The 13744-nt window shown below is 41.5% G+C and overlaps 1 protein-coding gene across 1 annotated transcript in view; it reads left to right on the top strand.

Annotated features, from left to right (window-relative positions):
* eys (eyes shut homolog) overlaps positions 1-13744 on the top strand; it is a 528873-nt gene that overhangs the window by 48659 nt on the left and 466470 nt on the right. The window contains exons 5-6 of the mRNA XM_042332751.1: positions 1888-2047; positions 10718-10822. Coding sequence (XP_042188685.1) covers positions 1888-2047; positions 10718-10822 — 265 coding nt within the window. The remainder of the gene's footprint in view (positions 1-1887; positions 2048-10717; positions 10823-13744) is intronic.

Here is a 13744-nt window from a genome sequence, read left to right on the forward strand (position 1 = left end):
ACCATGGGCTTCTACCTTTTTTACAAGTCTTTCATGTGGCACTTTGTCAAATGCCTTTTGAAAGTCCATATAAACTACATCAACTGCATTGCCTTTATCCACCCTCTCCGTTACCTCATCGAAAAATTCTATTAGATTTGTTGGACAAGATTTCCCTTCAACAAATCCGTGTTGGCTGTCCCTAATTAACCCATATTCTTCTAAGTGAAGATTTATTCTGTCCCGGATTATAGTCTCCAGGAGTTTCTCCACTACAGGCTGACTGGCCTGTAGTTCCCAGGTTTGTCCTTCTGTCCCTTTTTGTAAAGGGGAGTCACATTGGCCACTCTCCAGTCCTCTGGCACCACTCCTGTGTCCAACGAAGATTGAAAAATTGTAGCCAAAGCCTCCATTATTTGTACCCGTGCCTCCCATAGTAACCTTGGTTGCATCTCGTCCGGACCGGGCGACTTATCTACCTTCAGCGCAGTCAACCTTTTCAGTACTTCCTCTCTGTTTATACTTATCCTATCCATTTCCTCTACGCTCTCCTCTGATACTGCGGCATTTGGCGCATCCACTTCTTTTGTGAAGACAGATGCAAAGCACTCATTCAGCACATCAGCCATGCCCTTCGCCTCCACAATAAGATTTTCCCCTTGGTCCTTAATTGATCCCACCCTACCTTTGACTAGCCTTTTTTTCTTGATATGCTTGTAAAATATTTTAGAATTCCCTTTAATGTTACCCGCTAACCTTTTTTCGTATAATCTTTTTGGCCTCTTATTTCCTTTTTCAAACCTCTTCTGCACTTCCTATATTCTATTTGGTTGTCTTCTGTATCTTGGGTTTGACATTTGTCATACTCCTCCTTTTTCTGCTTCATTCTAGATACAATTTCCTTCGTCATCCAGGGAGGTTTGGAAGCCATACTTTTCCCTTTTGTTGGAATGTATTTATTCTGTCCCCGAGCTGTCTCATCCTTGAAGACTTCCCACTGCTCTTTAGTTGTTTTACCTGCCAATCTTTCTTTCGAGTCCACCTTGGCCAGGTCCCTTTTTAACTCACTGAAATTTGCCCTCTTCCAGTTGAATATCTTCACCTTAGATGGTTCCTTGTCTCTTTCCATATGCACTCTGAATCTAATGATATTATGATCACTATTGCCCAGATGCTCTCCCACTGAAACCTGCTCCACTTGCCCTACTTCATTCCCCAGAACTAGATCTAGCACTACTTCCTTCCTTGTTGGGAACGTACTGATCAAGTTGTCCTGTATCATTTTAGGAATATTTCCCCCTCCTTGCCCTTTGCGCTGTTGTTTTGCCAGTTAGATGGTGACATGTTAAATGGTGCAGAATTTGGTAAAGTCTCAATTTTGTCCTGCTCATCTACATATCCAACAACAACTTGCATTTATATTGCGTCCTTCACATTGGATAATGTCTCATAATTACAGAGTCGAATACCAAGTAGTGGGAGAGATAAGGGGGAAAGGGAAAGTCGCCATGAGAGTGATTGAAGAGGTAAGTTTCTAGGCAGGATTTAAAGACAGATACAGCAACAACAAATTACATTTATACATCGCTCTTCACTTGGGTGCTGAGCAAGGGTGAAGGAGGAGGTGGCCTTAGGCGCGGCCGAAGATGTAGGTCTTGCGATCTGCCTTAAGATAGAGAGACGATGGATGAGATGAATGAGTAAAAGGAGGGAGTTAGAGAGGTTAGGGGTATTGCAGTTGAATGTTTGGGCACTGATTGTCGCATGGAAGCGAAATAGGAAGTTGCTAAGGTGTGAAGGTGTTCATAGGTGAGGAACTTGAAGTGGAACCTTGAAGTATCTTCTAATGATGTGTGTTTTCTTCTCTCACCTCCCATCCCTCCCCTCCACTCCACCTCCCTCACTCAGTGCCTGTGCGCCCCAGGATGGAGGGGTGAATTCTGCCAGTTTGTGGAGAACGCATGTCTGATTTATCCTGATCACTGTCAGAACAAAGCCACCTGCCTAGACACCAGTGGATCCAAGGAAACTCCACAATATGAATGCCGGTGCCTAACTGGTTACACAGGTAAGCCAGAGATTATGGGATATCATAAGAACATAAGAATTACTAGATAGAAGAAGACCAAGGACTTTCCAATTCACTTTCCACCATCCATGACATAAGCAGTAGCTTGTACATGTTATGTCCCAAACTATATGCTACATCCGAGATATTATTAATCCTAAGAGAAATCTATCTAATTTGTTCTTGAAAGAAACAACACTTCCTGCTTCCACCATATCCCTTGGGAGCCTGTTCCATACATTTACTACTCGCTCACTGAAGTAGTGTTTCCGCAGATTAGTTTTGAATTCACCTCCTTCATTCGTAGGTCATCTCCTCCATTTTACTATTTAGTACAGTATAAAACAGCCTATCATTGACTACATTATCTAGTCCATTCATAATCTTAAAGACCATAATCATATCGCCCCTCAACCTTCTCTTCTCCAGTGTGAACATGCCCAGTTTACCTAATCGCTCCTCGTAGTCCAGTCCTTCCATTCCTCAATCGTTCTGGTTTGCCCTCCCCTCTCAATCACTGTAATATTGTAATATAATATTTTTNATATTGCGGTGACCAGAACTGCACTAGTGGGGGCTGCACCAATGATTTATAAAGTGGCAGGATTACCGCATTATACTGGCTCAATAGCGATTCAGACTATATTGGATATAGTTTGAAATTGATTCAGTATCAGTTCAGATGAAGAAAGCTATGATCCTTCCTGCCAGTGTAGTGAACTCAAATCAACACATTATGTTGCACTGAGACATAGAACAGGAAGCTTAGAGTTGTAAAGGGCAATTTCAGGACAATTTCTTTACACAGAGAATAATCAAGAAATGGAATAGATCACTGGGAAAGTGATTGAAGTCAGGACACTGGACTCATTTAAAAAGCAGCTTGATCTTGTGATGGAGTTAGAGGGTGGATGATCTGGAAGAGTGAGATCAGATGGGCCAAGGAGAAATCTTCATCCAAATTAATCTTATGCTTTTGTGAATGTCATAGCCAGACTCCCGACGAACTGCGGCTTTCATTGATTGGCTCAAAAAACTCTCTATAGTTGGAAAAGCATGACCTGCCATTCAGATAAATTGGGACCATTCTGGGACTTCACATGGTCACAAGGTTCAGATGAAGAACAGCCACTCTGCTGTCTCCCATCACAGCATCAAGCTGTTTAGTAAATGAGTCCAGTGTCCTGGCCTCAACCACCCTTCCTGATAACAATGTTCTTGGAATCGATTACCCTCTCAGTAATGAGATGTGTCCCAGAGTCAGTCCTGAAATGGATCTTTGCAACAACAACAAATCACATTTGTACAACAACAGCAACAACTTGTATTTATATAACGCCCTTCACAAGGGGCACTCTCTCGGATCTCTTAAAATGGTGTAGTTTGACGCTGAGCCATATATATATACATACATATATATATATTTATACATGTGTACAAAGGAAATTAGAGATGTTTTAATCATACAGGCAAGGAATCTGCAATCCTTTTTCATGGGTTGTACGTTTCATAAGAACTTGCTTTTTTATAACGCTTATATCTCGAAAAGTCTTTGCCATTCACCCAAAGATCCAGCCCAGAAAATAAGTTTTAAACCAAATAAAATACTTACCCAACTCTCTGAGGGTTGATGAATGAAAAAAACAAATTTTATTTATGTAATGCCCTTCCTGTAGAATAACATCTTGGAGTGCTTCACAGTGTATAATGATTCTCCCGAGAAAGACAAGGGTTCCAGTTAATGTTCCCATTGGCATAAGGAATTAATCCATACAGCAATTAAAAGTTATAAAGGGTTTATTTTTACCTCACTCAAAGCAATTTTGAAACCCAGCATAATTGAGTGTCTTGGCCAACAACCCTAAATAAAATTGGTCATTCACTCTATAGCTGTTTGTGGGACATTAATGTGCACAATTGGCTGCAGTGTTTTGCCTACAAAAGGTAGTCAAATCCTTTTGACAGTATATCTTGTGGAGCATTTTGAGACAGCTCAACAATGTGGCAAGGCACGATACGAAATACAAGGATTATTATTATTATCATTATTATTTGGTATAGTGCCATTTCACATCGGGAGGACGGCCCGAAGCACATCACAGGATTTATTGTGAAGTGGTGTGATTGGTACATTTGTGGGCGAACACAGCAGCCAATTTTCCGCACAGCTCTATTAAGAAAGAGAAGGGAGCTTCTCATGATTTTCTCCTGGCCAACAATCCCCTTCCACAGTAATTCCTATGAAGCTCTTTGAGACATCCTCCTGACATGACAGACACTGTACTTTTATTTGGTGTGGCTCGGTATTAATTGAACGCTGAAAAGGACTGATTATCACTTGTCGCTGAGGCTAAGTTACGAAGCTCAGTCATAAGACGTTAACGTGTCAGTCCCGCGATAAGCCGTACGCTCTGACGTGGAATATTCCCTCCCAATGCTGCCTCCAGGCTCCGAACGCATTCCCTTGTGTCTGATGTTCACTTTCTACCCAGAGTGGCCCCAGGCTTTTGGTGGGAGATACAGCACAGACAAAAAAAAATCATTGGCGGCTTGTTGACCAGAGCTGAGGCACCAAAGTAAATCATTGCGTTCTGCAGTCTAATTCAATGTGGCACTCACGATTACTGGGGAGCAAAAGGACAAAGTAAAAGACTCGGAGCTAAACCTAAAGCTCAATGATGAAGCTACGTTGACAGGAGGAATGCACTGAGCGAGTTTCTGGATCAGCATTGGGTGAGGAGGCGGGGGGATGTGATGCCATGAGAAACTGTAGAGAAACGTTACCAAAACCTCTCCAGTTGGTCTGAAGTTTAGTAATATTCCTTGCATTTGATACAGTGTCTCATTGGAGTGTCACAAAGCATTTGATGGATTTCATTCTAAATTCTCATAATATATTCACTCTTATCTTTGATACATCATCTTTCACGTACCAGGAGGACATCCTAAAGAGCTTCATAGGAATTACTGCAATGTGTTGTGACTGTGTTGGCAAATGGTACAGCCAGTTGTTACACAGTAATGTGTTCCGCAAACAGCCCATAAAATGAATCACCAATTTTTATCTGGGGGATTGTTGGCCAGGATATCACGAGAAACTCATTTATGTTTTCAAATAATTACATTGGATCTTTAACGTCAGGTAACATCTTATGCAAAGGATGATGTATGGATGTTATTTGGACGTGTATTGGGTGATATTTGGATGAGTGGGTGTTGTTTCATAATGCTTTCAACTCTTTCGAAGTCACAGTCAAGGCCTTGTGATTTCACATGGACAGTTTAAAGTGGATGGCACCTCCAAACAATAGAGTACTCCTCCTAGACTGCATTGGAGCATCAGTCTAGGCTGTGAGTTCAAAGGAGTGGAGTCCTGTGGCATATTGATTAGAGCACTCGTCCCGCAAGCAAGAGGACCTGGGTTCGATTCCCGAGCAGGGTAAAGCTTTAGGCAAGTTTCCTTACTCCACACGCCTCTGTTTACCAAGCAGTAAGTAAGCTGTTAGTCAATTGGCGGATCGCTTTCCGGGAATAATAATCTCTCAAACAACAAATGATTTTGTGACTCAATCCACGACTGTTTGTGAGACACTGCTGTATACAATTCACTTTACAATATATGTTGTGAAGCACTTTGACACATCTCAACAACAACTTTTTCTCTGCTGAAGACCTTTCTTTTCGACCGCGCATTTGGTCACCTTCCCCCCCCTCCCCCCGACTCAGTCCCGGGATCCGAAACTGTAAAGCGCTCTGAGACGCCGTCCGGCGTGGAGGGCACTATATAAATCCAAGTTGTTGTTGTTGTTGATAAGGCATGACAAAATGACAAACATGACAGGAGTCCTGTAGCTCAGTGAATAGAGCACTTGCCTCGCAAGCGAGAGACCTGGGTGCAATTCCCAGAAGTGGTAGACATTGAGCAAGTTTCCTTACTCCACACGCCTGATAAAAATCCCTCAAGAAAATAAAACACTAATAAAATTGGTCACTTCAACCCACGACTGTTTGTGGGACACTGCCGTGCGCAATTGGCTGCTGCATTCTGCCCACAAATATAATCAATTTACAATACAGTATATTCTGTGAAGGCGCTTTGAGATATCTAGAAGACATTGAAAGCGCTATATCAAATGCAAGAATTATTATTATATTATTATAAATACAATCAATATTATATTATTATTAAAGTCCTGGCATGGAGCATGAGCCCACAATTTCTGCCTCAGAGGTAAGAGAAGTACCAACTGAGCCAGTAGTGACTGTGTTTTCTCAGCCAGTTCTTGAATAAACATGCCAGCCTGATTGAAGTTTGTATTTATTTGACTTGCAGTAAGACATCAGCTTAGTAATTAAGAAACACTGTCTTGAGCTGAAACCTTTGTGCACGCCTCAGTAAGGATTAAATTACCCCAGAGCAGCAATTACAACGGAACAGGCTATTTTTTTGTTGTTGTCTGCATTTGATAAACTACTTGTCACACGCTTCCTTTTTTCTTCAATTTGATGTTCGCTTTTTCCATTTCCAATTTTCTTTCTCTGCAAGTGACAGCAGAGGGAACCCTGTGAAGGAATAAATAGAAAGGGCCTGACTTTCCCGAAGCCAAATTTAACCCAAGGCTTCGGAATTCTAGCCAGTCTTAGCCTTGAGATCCTTAGTCGCCAACTTAAAGTTTAAGATGTTATTGGCATTTGGGAAAATTCTTTATTCCACTCTTGATTGGGGTTTTCCGTAGTTCTTTATTAACAACGATAATAATAACAACTAACTAATAATTCTTGTATTTAATATAGAGCCTTATTGCGTCTTCGAGATGACTCAAAGCGCTTCATTCGCTTGTGAGGCGAGTGCTCTAACCACTAAGCTACAGGATTCCACGAGTCCACAAATTAAGACTGGGTACTAGAAATTTCCACAACTTGCCACTGCATCTTAATTGTTCTAGAGGCTAAGGCAGGAAGGATAGAAATTTCCCCCTCACCCAGCCAGGAGGGGAAATGTCCCAAGATCCCAGTACCTTGGCATGTCATCCTGACGTGAAAGTCACTATGTAAATGTAAATTTGTATTTTATTCACAATTACCACTGGTGATAATTGTCACATCACCCAATAAGTTCTTTACCCCTGTTCCCTGTCTCCATTCCCCATTGCAACGTGTAGGATGGAATCACGACTAATGGTTTGTGTGGCCAGGAACAGACAAAGCAAAGTCACAGGCCCACAGTCCCTTGGCCCTCTCAGTATGGCACTCTGTTGATCACTCATGCATTTTTTTTCTTTAACCAGTTCCAAAAAAACAATTGTAATTTGTTTTGTGCGTTTGGTAGAACACACAATTCTCTCAGGCAGCAGGCCATGTAATGTGAAAGCTGGTGCATTTGTGCGAGATGAATAAACATTTGCTTATCGACTGGAGAGGTTTTGTGTGCGAGGAGGACATCAGGAAGGGAAAGCAGGAAGAATGATGGAGAGGAGGTGAGGGGGAAAGGGACTGCGGTGAAACAATTCACGACACCACAGGATTGGTTTGGATGAAGAAGGCCCTTCGGCCCATCCAATTTCAATCTTTGCTCACTCGTTTGGTAGCTGTTTGTGGGACATTACTATATGCAATTATGCTGGCGCATTTGCCTACAAACACAGTTTCATTTCACTTCACAGTATATCCTGTGAAGTTCTTTGGGACTTCCTCCTGTCCAGCGGTTTGGGACGTCCTCCCGACGTGAAAAGCGCTCTAAAATAGAATCTTGTTGTTGTTGTTGTTGATGATGTGAAAGGCGCTATACAAAATGCAAGGGTTATTATTATTGTTATTTTTCTTATTATTATTATTTCAAGGCAACCACAACAACAGGGCAACCTGTTCCGTTTGTTAATTACCCTCTGAGTAAAGAAAAACTTCCTGGTGTCTGTCCTGAAATTGCACTTTACAACTCCAAACCCGTGTCCTCATGTTTTACTGTCTTGGTGAATCCTAAAGTATTATTCTGGGATTACTATTTCAATCCCATTTGATATTTTACACATCCCTAAATTGTCTTCTTTCGAGACTGATTTCACAAGATTGGTTTGGATGAAGAAGGCCAATGGGACTCATTTTAAGAAAGCAGCTTGATGCTGTGGTGGTACAGTGGGTGTTCTGGAAGGATGAGATCAGATGGGCCGAAGGGCCTTCTGCATCCAAAACAATCTTGTGATCTTGTGTTTCCGCTCTTTATATCTACAAAAGGCATCAACGGAGTGCACGTAAGATACAGCACTTGAAGCTATTGGGAAACATCAATAGTCTCCTGTGTTGTGGTGGTAGGTTTTCATATCGGAACTTAGGGAATCTTTACTTTCACTTTATGTGGTAAAATGATGATTGCCCGAGGCATTAATGAAACATTAGAGACAATAATTGACTTAACGAGAAGGTAAAATATAGTTCTAATTGAAAGTCCCAGCTTCTTTTATGCTGGAGGAGCCGACTGAGAGATAATTAAAGCTGGAGGCACAACATGGCTGCTTTAATTAACTTGGAGGCACAGATTCGGAATCAAATCCAAAGGAAACCTTCATATCCATGAGCTGAACAGATACATCATAATCACACTGTTGAATACAATTTCTGTGAAAGGCTGTGAAATTACGTAAAACCTTGTAATTTCAGAAAGCAACTTCCAAACAATGAGAGCGAGCTTTATCTCTGGTGTGTTATTATGTGTAACTTCAAAACTACTTTGTAGATAAAATGTTAAAGATAAGCATTGCATTGATGTCAGTCTGGCTCATTTGGTAGCACTTTTGCCTCTGATCGTCAGGTTGTGATTCAAGTCCCATGTCGCGACTTTAAGATCACAGTCAAGGCTGTCATTCCAGTGCAGTACTGGGAAAGTGCTGCTTTGCCAGAGGTGCCGTCCTTCTGATGTGACTATAAACCAATGTCCCACCTGCCTGGTCAGGTGGACGTTAAAAATCCTGAAAACCCTGAAAAATTCCTCAAGGAGTTTCTTCCGCTTTCCTGACCAACAATCCCCTTCAGATAAAATTGGTTGTTTTGGGGACATTGTTGTGTGAAAGTCGATTGCCACATTTGCCTACGCAATGCACAGACACTACACTTTACAGTAAAATCCTTTGAAGTGCTTTGAGATGTCCTCCCAACATGAAAGGCTCTGTATCAAAAGCAAGGATTATGATTATTATTATTAGCATGGAGAATTTTCTACAATTCCATAATTAATTAATGATAATAATATGGTCACTCAATATACGACTGTTTGTGGGACACTGCTGTGTGCATTGGCTGCTGCTTTTCTCCCACAAAATACACAGTCAATTTAATTTACAGTATATTCTGTGAAGTGCCTCGAGATGTCTCGAAGACATCAATAAGTTCTATATCAAATTCCAGGATTACTTATTGTTATTATTAGATCCACAAGTTGATGGTTGAGATCATACAAAATTTCTGTGAATTTTCACTCTAAACACTGTAGGGAAGGTTACATTGATTGCTGTGTGCAATTGGCTGCCGAATTTCTCCAACAAAATATATGGTCAATTCACTTTACAATATATTCTGTGAAGCGCTATGAGACGTCTCAACAAAGTGTTAACGCACTATATCAAATCCATGGATTATTATTACTATGACATCTGATATTTTTCTCCCTTTAACGCCAGCCACCCTTCACCCCTTTGAATGTTCTTCTGGGTTCCTGGAAGAAATGTTGTTGGCATTTCTCAAAGTACAATGTCACACTGTATACAGGAGATGAATAAGGCATTTAGAGTGCATTTGTCTTGCTTCATTTCTTTTTTTCCAATCAGTTTACTATAGAAACTCTGTTTAGTAACAGGATATCCAAGTTGTGGCTGCCTTTCACCGTATGAATTTCGAGATATAGTGCTTCCATCAAAAAACACTTTGATCTATAAAAATCCTGAGGGAATCTGTTCTCTCAACATAAAGAAACGGATACCACTTTTTCCTTTTATTATTGCACAACAATGTTTACAGGTTTCCTGGCATGTATTTTGAGTTGAGCATCCAACATTTAATAACATAATCCTTGTATTTAATACAGAGCCTTTCATGTTGAGAGGACTTTTCAAAGTGCTTCATAGGAATTACAACACGAATAACAACAACAACTTGCATTTATATAGTGCCCTTCATGCGGGGTAGCGTCCCGGAGCGCTTGACAGTGGCGAAATCTGACCTTGAGCCGGGAAAGAGGAAGGGGGGAGCTGACTGTAGGCACGATCAAAAGGTAAGGAAGAGCGAGGGCATGAAGGGATTTGAAAACGAGTGAGAGGATCTTGAAATCAATCCGTTTGGTAACTGGGAGCCAGTGGAGCCTGGCAAGAATTGGTATCTTGCATTTGATATAGCGCCTTATCATGTCATTGGGATGTCTCAAAGCCCCTTACAGAATAGACTGTAAAGTGAATTGATTGAATTTTGTTGGTGAAATGCAGCAGGCAATTACTCACAGCAGTGTCCCACAAGCAGTCATGGATTGAGTGACCAATTTTTTTTTGGAAGGGTATGGGAAGGTCTAAGGAGTTGGTGGAGAGTTGGGTATTAGAAACACCAGTGCGGAGTGGTTGGGCCGAGGGGCCTGTTTCCATGTTGTACATTCTTTGTAAATGATCCTGACTGCTCTCCTTCAATCATCAGGACTTCACTGCGAGCTGGAAATTGATGAGTGCTCTTCAAACCCATGCCAATCTGGGGGCACCTGCAGGGATGATGTTGGATATTACAATTGTATCTGTCCTGCTGGTAAGTTGTAAAGATTCACATCACATTGAGAAGAATGGGTATCTAAGAGTGAGTTGTCACTTTCACAGCAGTACATTGGACACCCTGTGTCAACAGGGCTCAGTCGGTGGCAACCTCGCCTTTGAGTAAGAAGGTTGCAGATTTAAGCCCCACATCTGGACTTTGAACTTACACAGTCTAGGCTGACAGTCCATTTGTAAGTTGCGTTGACTCGTGTTACATTGAGAGTGAAATGGACAACCACGGGGAGATGGCAAAGGGTTATAATTCTGTTGGGTACAAAGAGCCTCCTTTGGTAGAAATCTGATCCAACCTCACAGGTCGGTCAACGAAGGTAATCTTAAATGCTTAAGCACATGTTTAGTGCTAAAGGATGCAAATGTCATAAGATACACATTATCCCATTGTCGAGATCAAATTGGTTTATTCAGCACCTTCCTGGCTGGCAGAGTTCAGGTCCTCACTTCACTTTGTGAAGATTCCAAGATATACATCTGCATCCCCTCGGTCTATAGTACAATGTCCATACACCAAGCCTCTACACGAATAGCTCAGTAGGGTTTCAGCTATGTATGACAGCATTCTCTGGACTTCACTGCAGGAAGCTGTGGTTTGGGTCCTCTTAAGCACGGTGATGGGTTTCCAAGACACCCAGCTAAACCCCCAAAAATGCTGCGGTTGAAGCAAATACAAATCACTATACAAAATAACATTTGTACAGCGCCTTTCACGTCAGGAGGAGGTCCCAAGGTGGCATTGTAGGATGTAGCATGAGCGTATTTTACAATAATAATAATGATAATCCTTGCATTTGAAGTAGCGCCTTATCACGACTTTGAGACTTCTCAAAGTACTTCAACAACAACTTGCACTTATACCTCACCCTCCACACAGGATAGTGCACAGAACATGCCTCACAGAATATACTGTGGATTGACTTTTAGAAAAAAACTGATGATTGCATGAAGTAGGAGGGAATAAAGGGGTATAAATGAGGGGCATTGGAGGCGTGGAGGCTCATGTGGAGTATAAATATTGACATGGACTAGTTAGGAGTCTACCAAACTAAAATCCTACAATACGGCTAAATAAGTTTGTGACACACGAGAGCACAGTTTGGTTCCTTGAAGAGATTAGTAGATCAGAGTGATTGTATTCCACCGTTCGTATCTTTTGTTCTGTTTGGCCTAATATAATATGATACGGAATGTAAAAGCATAATTAGTTAGACTTATAGTTGCTACGTTACTGAGAGGGCCGGGCACTGTGAGGGGAATATTAATGTCGGTTGGAAGTGATGCCCCAGTAAATCTCATCAAAGAGCTTCATGGCTGATTACAAGGTCCACACATTGGAATGACAATTGGAAGAGCCACAGGAAAGGTCTAATAACATTGTGATTCTCTCCTTATCAGTGTTTTACTGATTAATAATGCAGTTTGGATCTATTCATAATTCAGTACTCCCGGCAGTCTCAAGACATAGCTGTAGAGAAAGAGAGAGAGAGAGAGAGAGAGAGAGAGAAAGAAAGAGAAAGACTAAAACATTGTTCCCTCATCAATGAGAACTCCTGCATTCAAGAGGAAAAGTAATCCGTGGATAGTTGCAGTAAGGAAAATTAGGAAGTTACAAATCTGCAGGGATCCAAGAAGAAACTTGTCTCATTAGAAGGATGAGCTGAATATAAAGTGGCAGGATGTAGAGCTCACCTCCAGAGGTGTGCATCCGATCGCACAAGTTGCAAAGCATAGGGTCCACTGTGAATGTTGCACGTGTGGGCATGGAGTACTGCTCCCACACCAACTAGATGAAGCAAGTCCCTGAAAATGCAGACATGAGCTTTCCAACTACAGAACGACTCCCTTACTTATTACTGTCTGGTTCTTCCATGCTAACACTGAGATGAAAAACAGGGCATACATTTATTATATTAATCCCTTTTACTGTGAAGTGTAGCTAGTTGACTTTGTATTTTCTAGGCAAATGTGGCAGCCAATTTGCACACAGCAATGTCCACACAAACAGCCATGAAGTGAATGTCCATTTCTTTTATCTTGGGGATAGTTGACCAGGACATCGGGAGAAATTTCCTTTTCTTTTTGAGTAGTGTCACGAAAATCTTTAATGTCTACATGAACAGGAAGACGGGACCTCGGTTCCACATCACGTCCAAAACCACAGCACCTCGGACACTGCAGTTCTCTCCCCACATTTTATCAGTATCAGTCCAGACTGTGAATTCAAAGTCCCAATGTGGAGCTTGAATCAACATTCTTCTGAGTCAGAGGTGAGAGTGCTACCACCATGATAAATAAATGAAAAATTTATGCGTTTCATTTGTGATGCATTTCACATTGGGCAGACATCTCGAAGATCTTGATAGGATTTACTATTGAGTGTAGTGACTGTATATAATAATAAAAATTTGATATTGCGCCTCATCACATCTTCGAGATATCTCAAAGCGCTTCACAACAACAACAAAGACAGTAACTCGAAGAGCTTGAATTCACTTTACAATATATTCACAGAATACAGTGTAAAGTGAATTGATTGTGTATTTTGTGGCAGACAATTGCACACAGCAGTGTCCCACAAACACTTGTGGCTTGAGTGTCCAATTTATTATTATTATTTTTAAAGGGATTATTACCCCCAGGAAAGCGATCTGCCAATCAACTAACAACCAGGTTCTTACTTAGAGAGCCATGTGGAGTAAGGATACTTGCCTAAGGTTTCGCCCTACCCAGGAATTGAACCCAGGTCCTCTCGTTTGCGAGGCGAGTGCTCTAACCAATACGCTGTAGGACTCCACAAATTCTGCCCTTATTGTTTTCTGATGGCACTGCAGTTTTGAGACCAGCTGTGTTCGAGTGTCTGAGTCTGCACAAACAGTGTCCGCTCCTCATTGCTCTTGTATGA

The sequence above is a fragment of the Callorhinchus milii genome, unplaced genomic scaffold, assembly GCF_018977255.1.
Source record: "Callorhinchus milii isolate IMCB2004 unplaced genomic scaffold, IMCB_Cmil_1.0 Scaffold3, whole genome shotgun sequence".
NCBI classification, from domain to species: Eukaryota; Metazoa; Chordata; class Chondrichthyes; order Chimaeriformes; family Callorhinchidae; genus Callorhinchus; species Callorhinchus milii.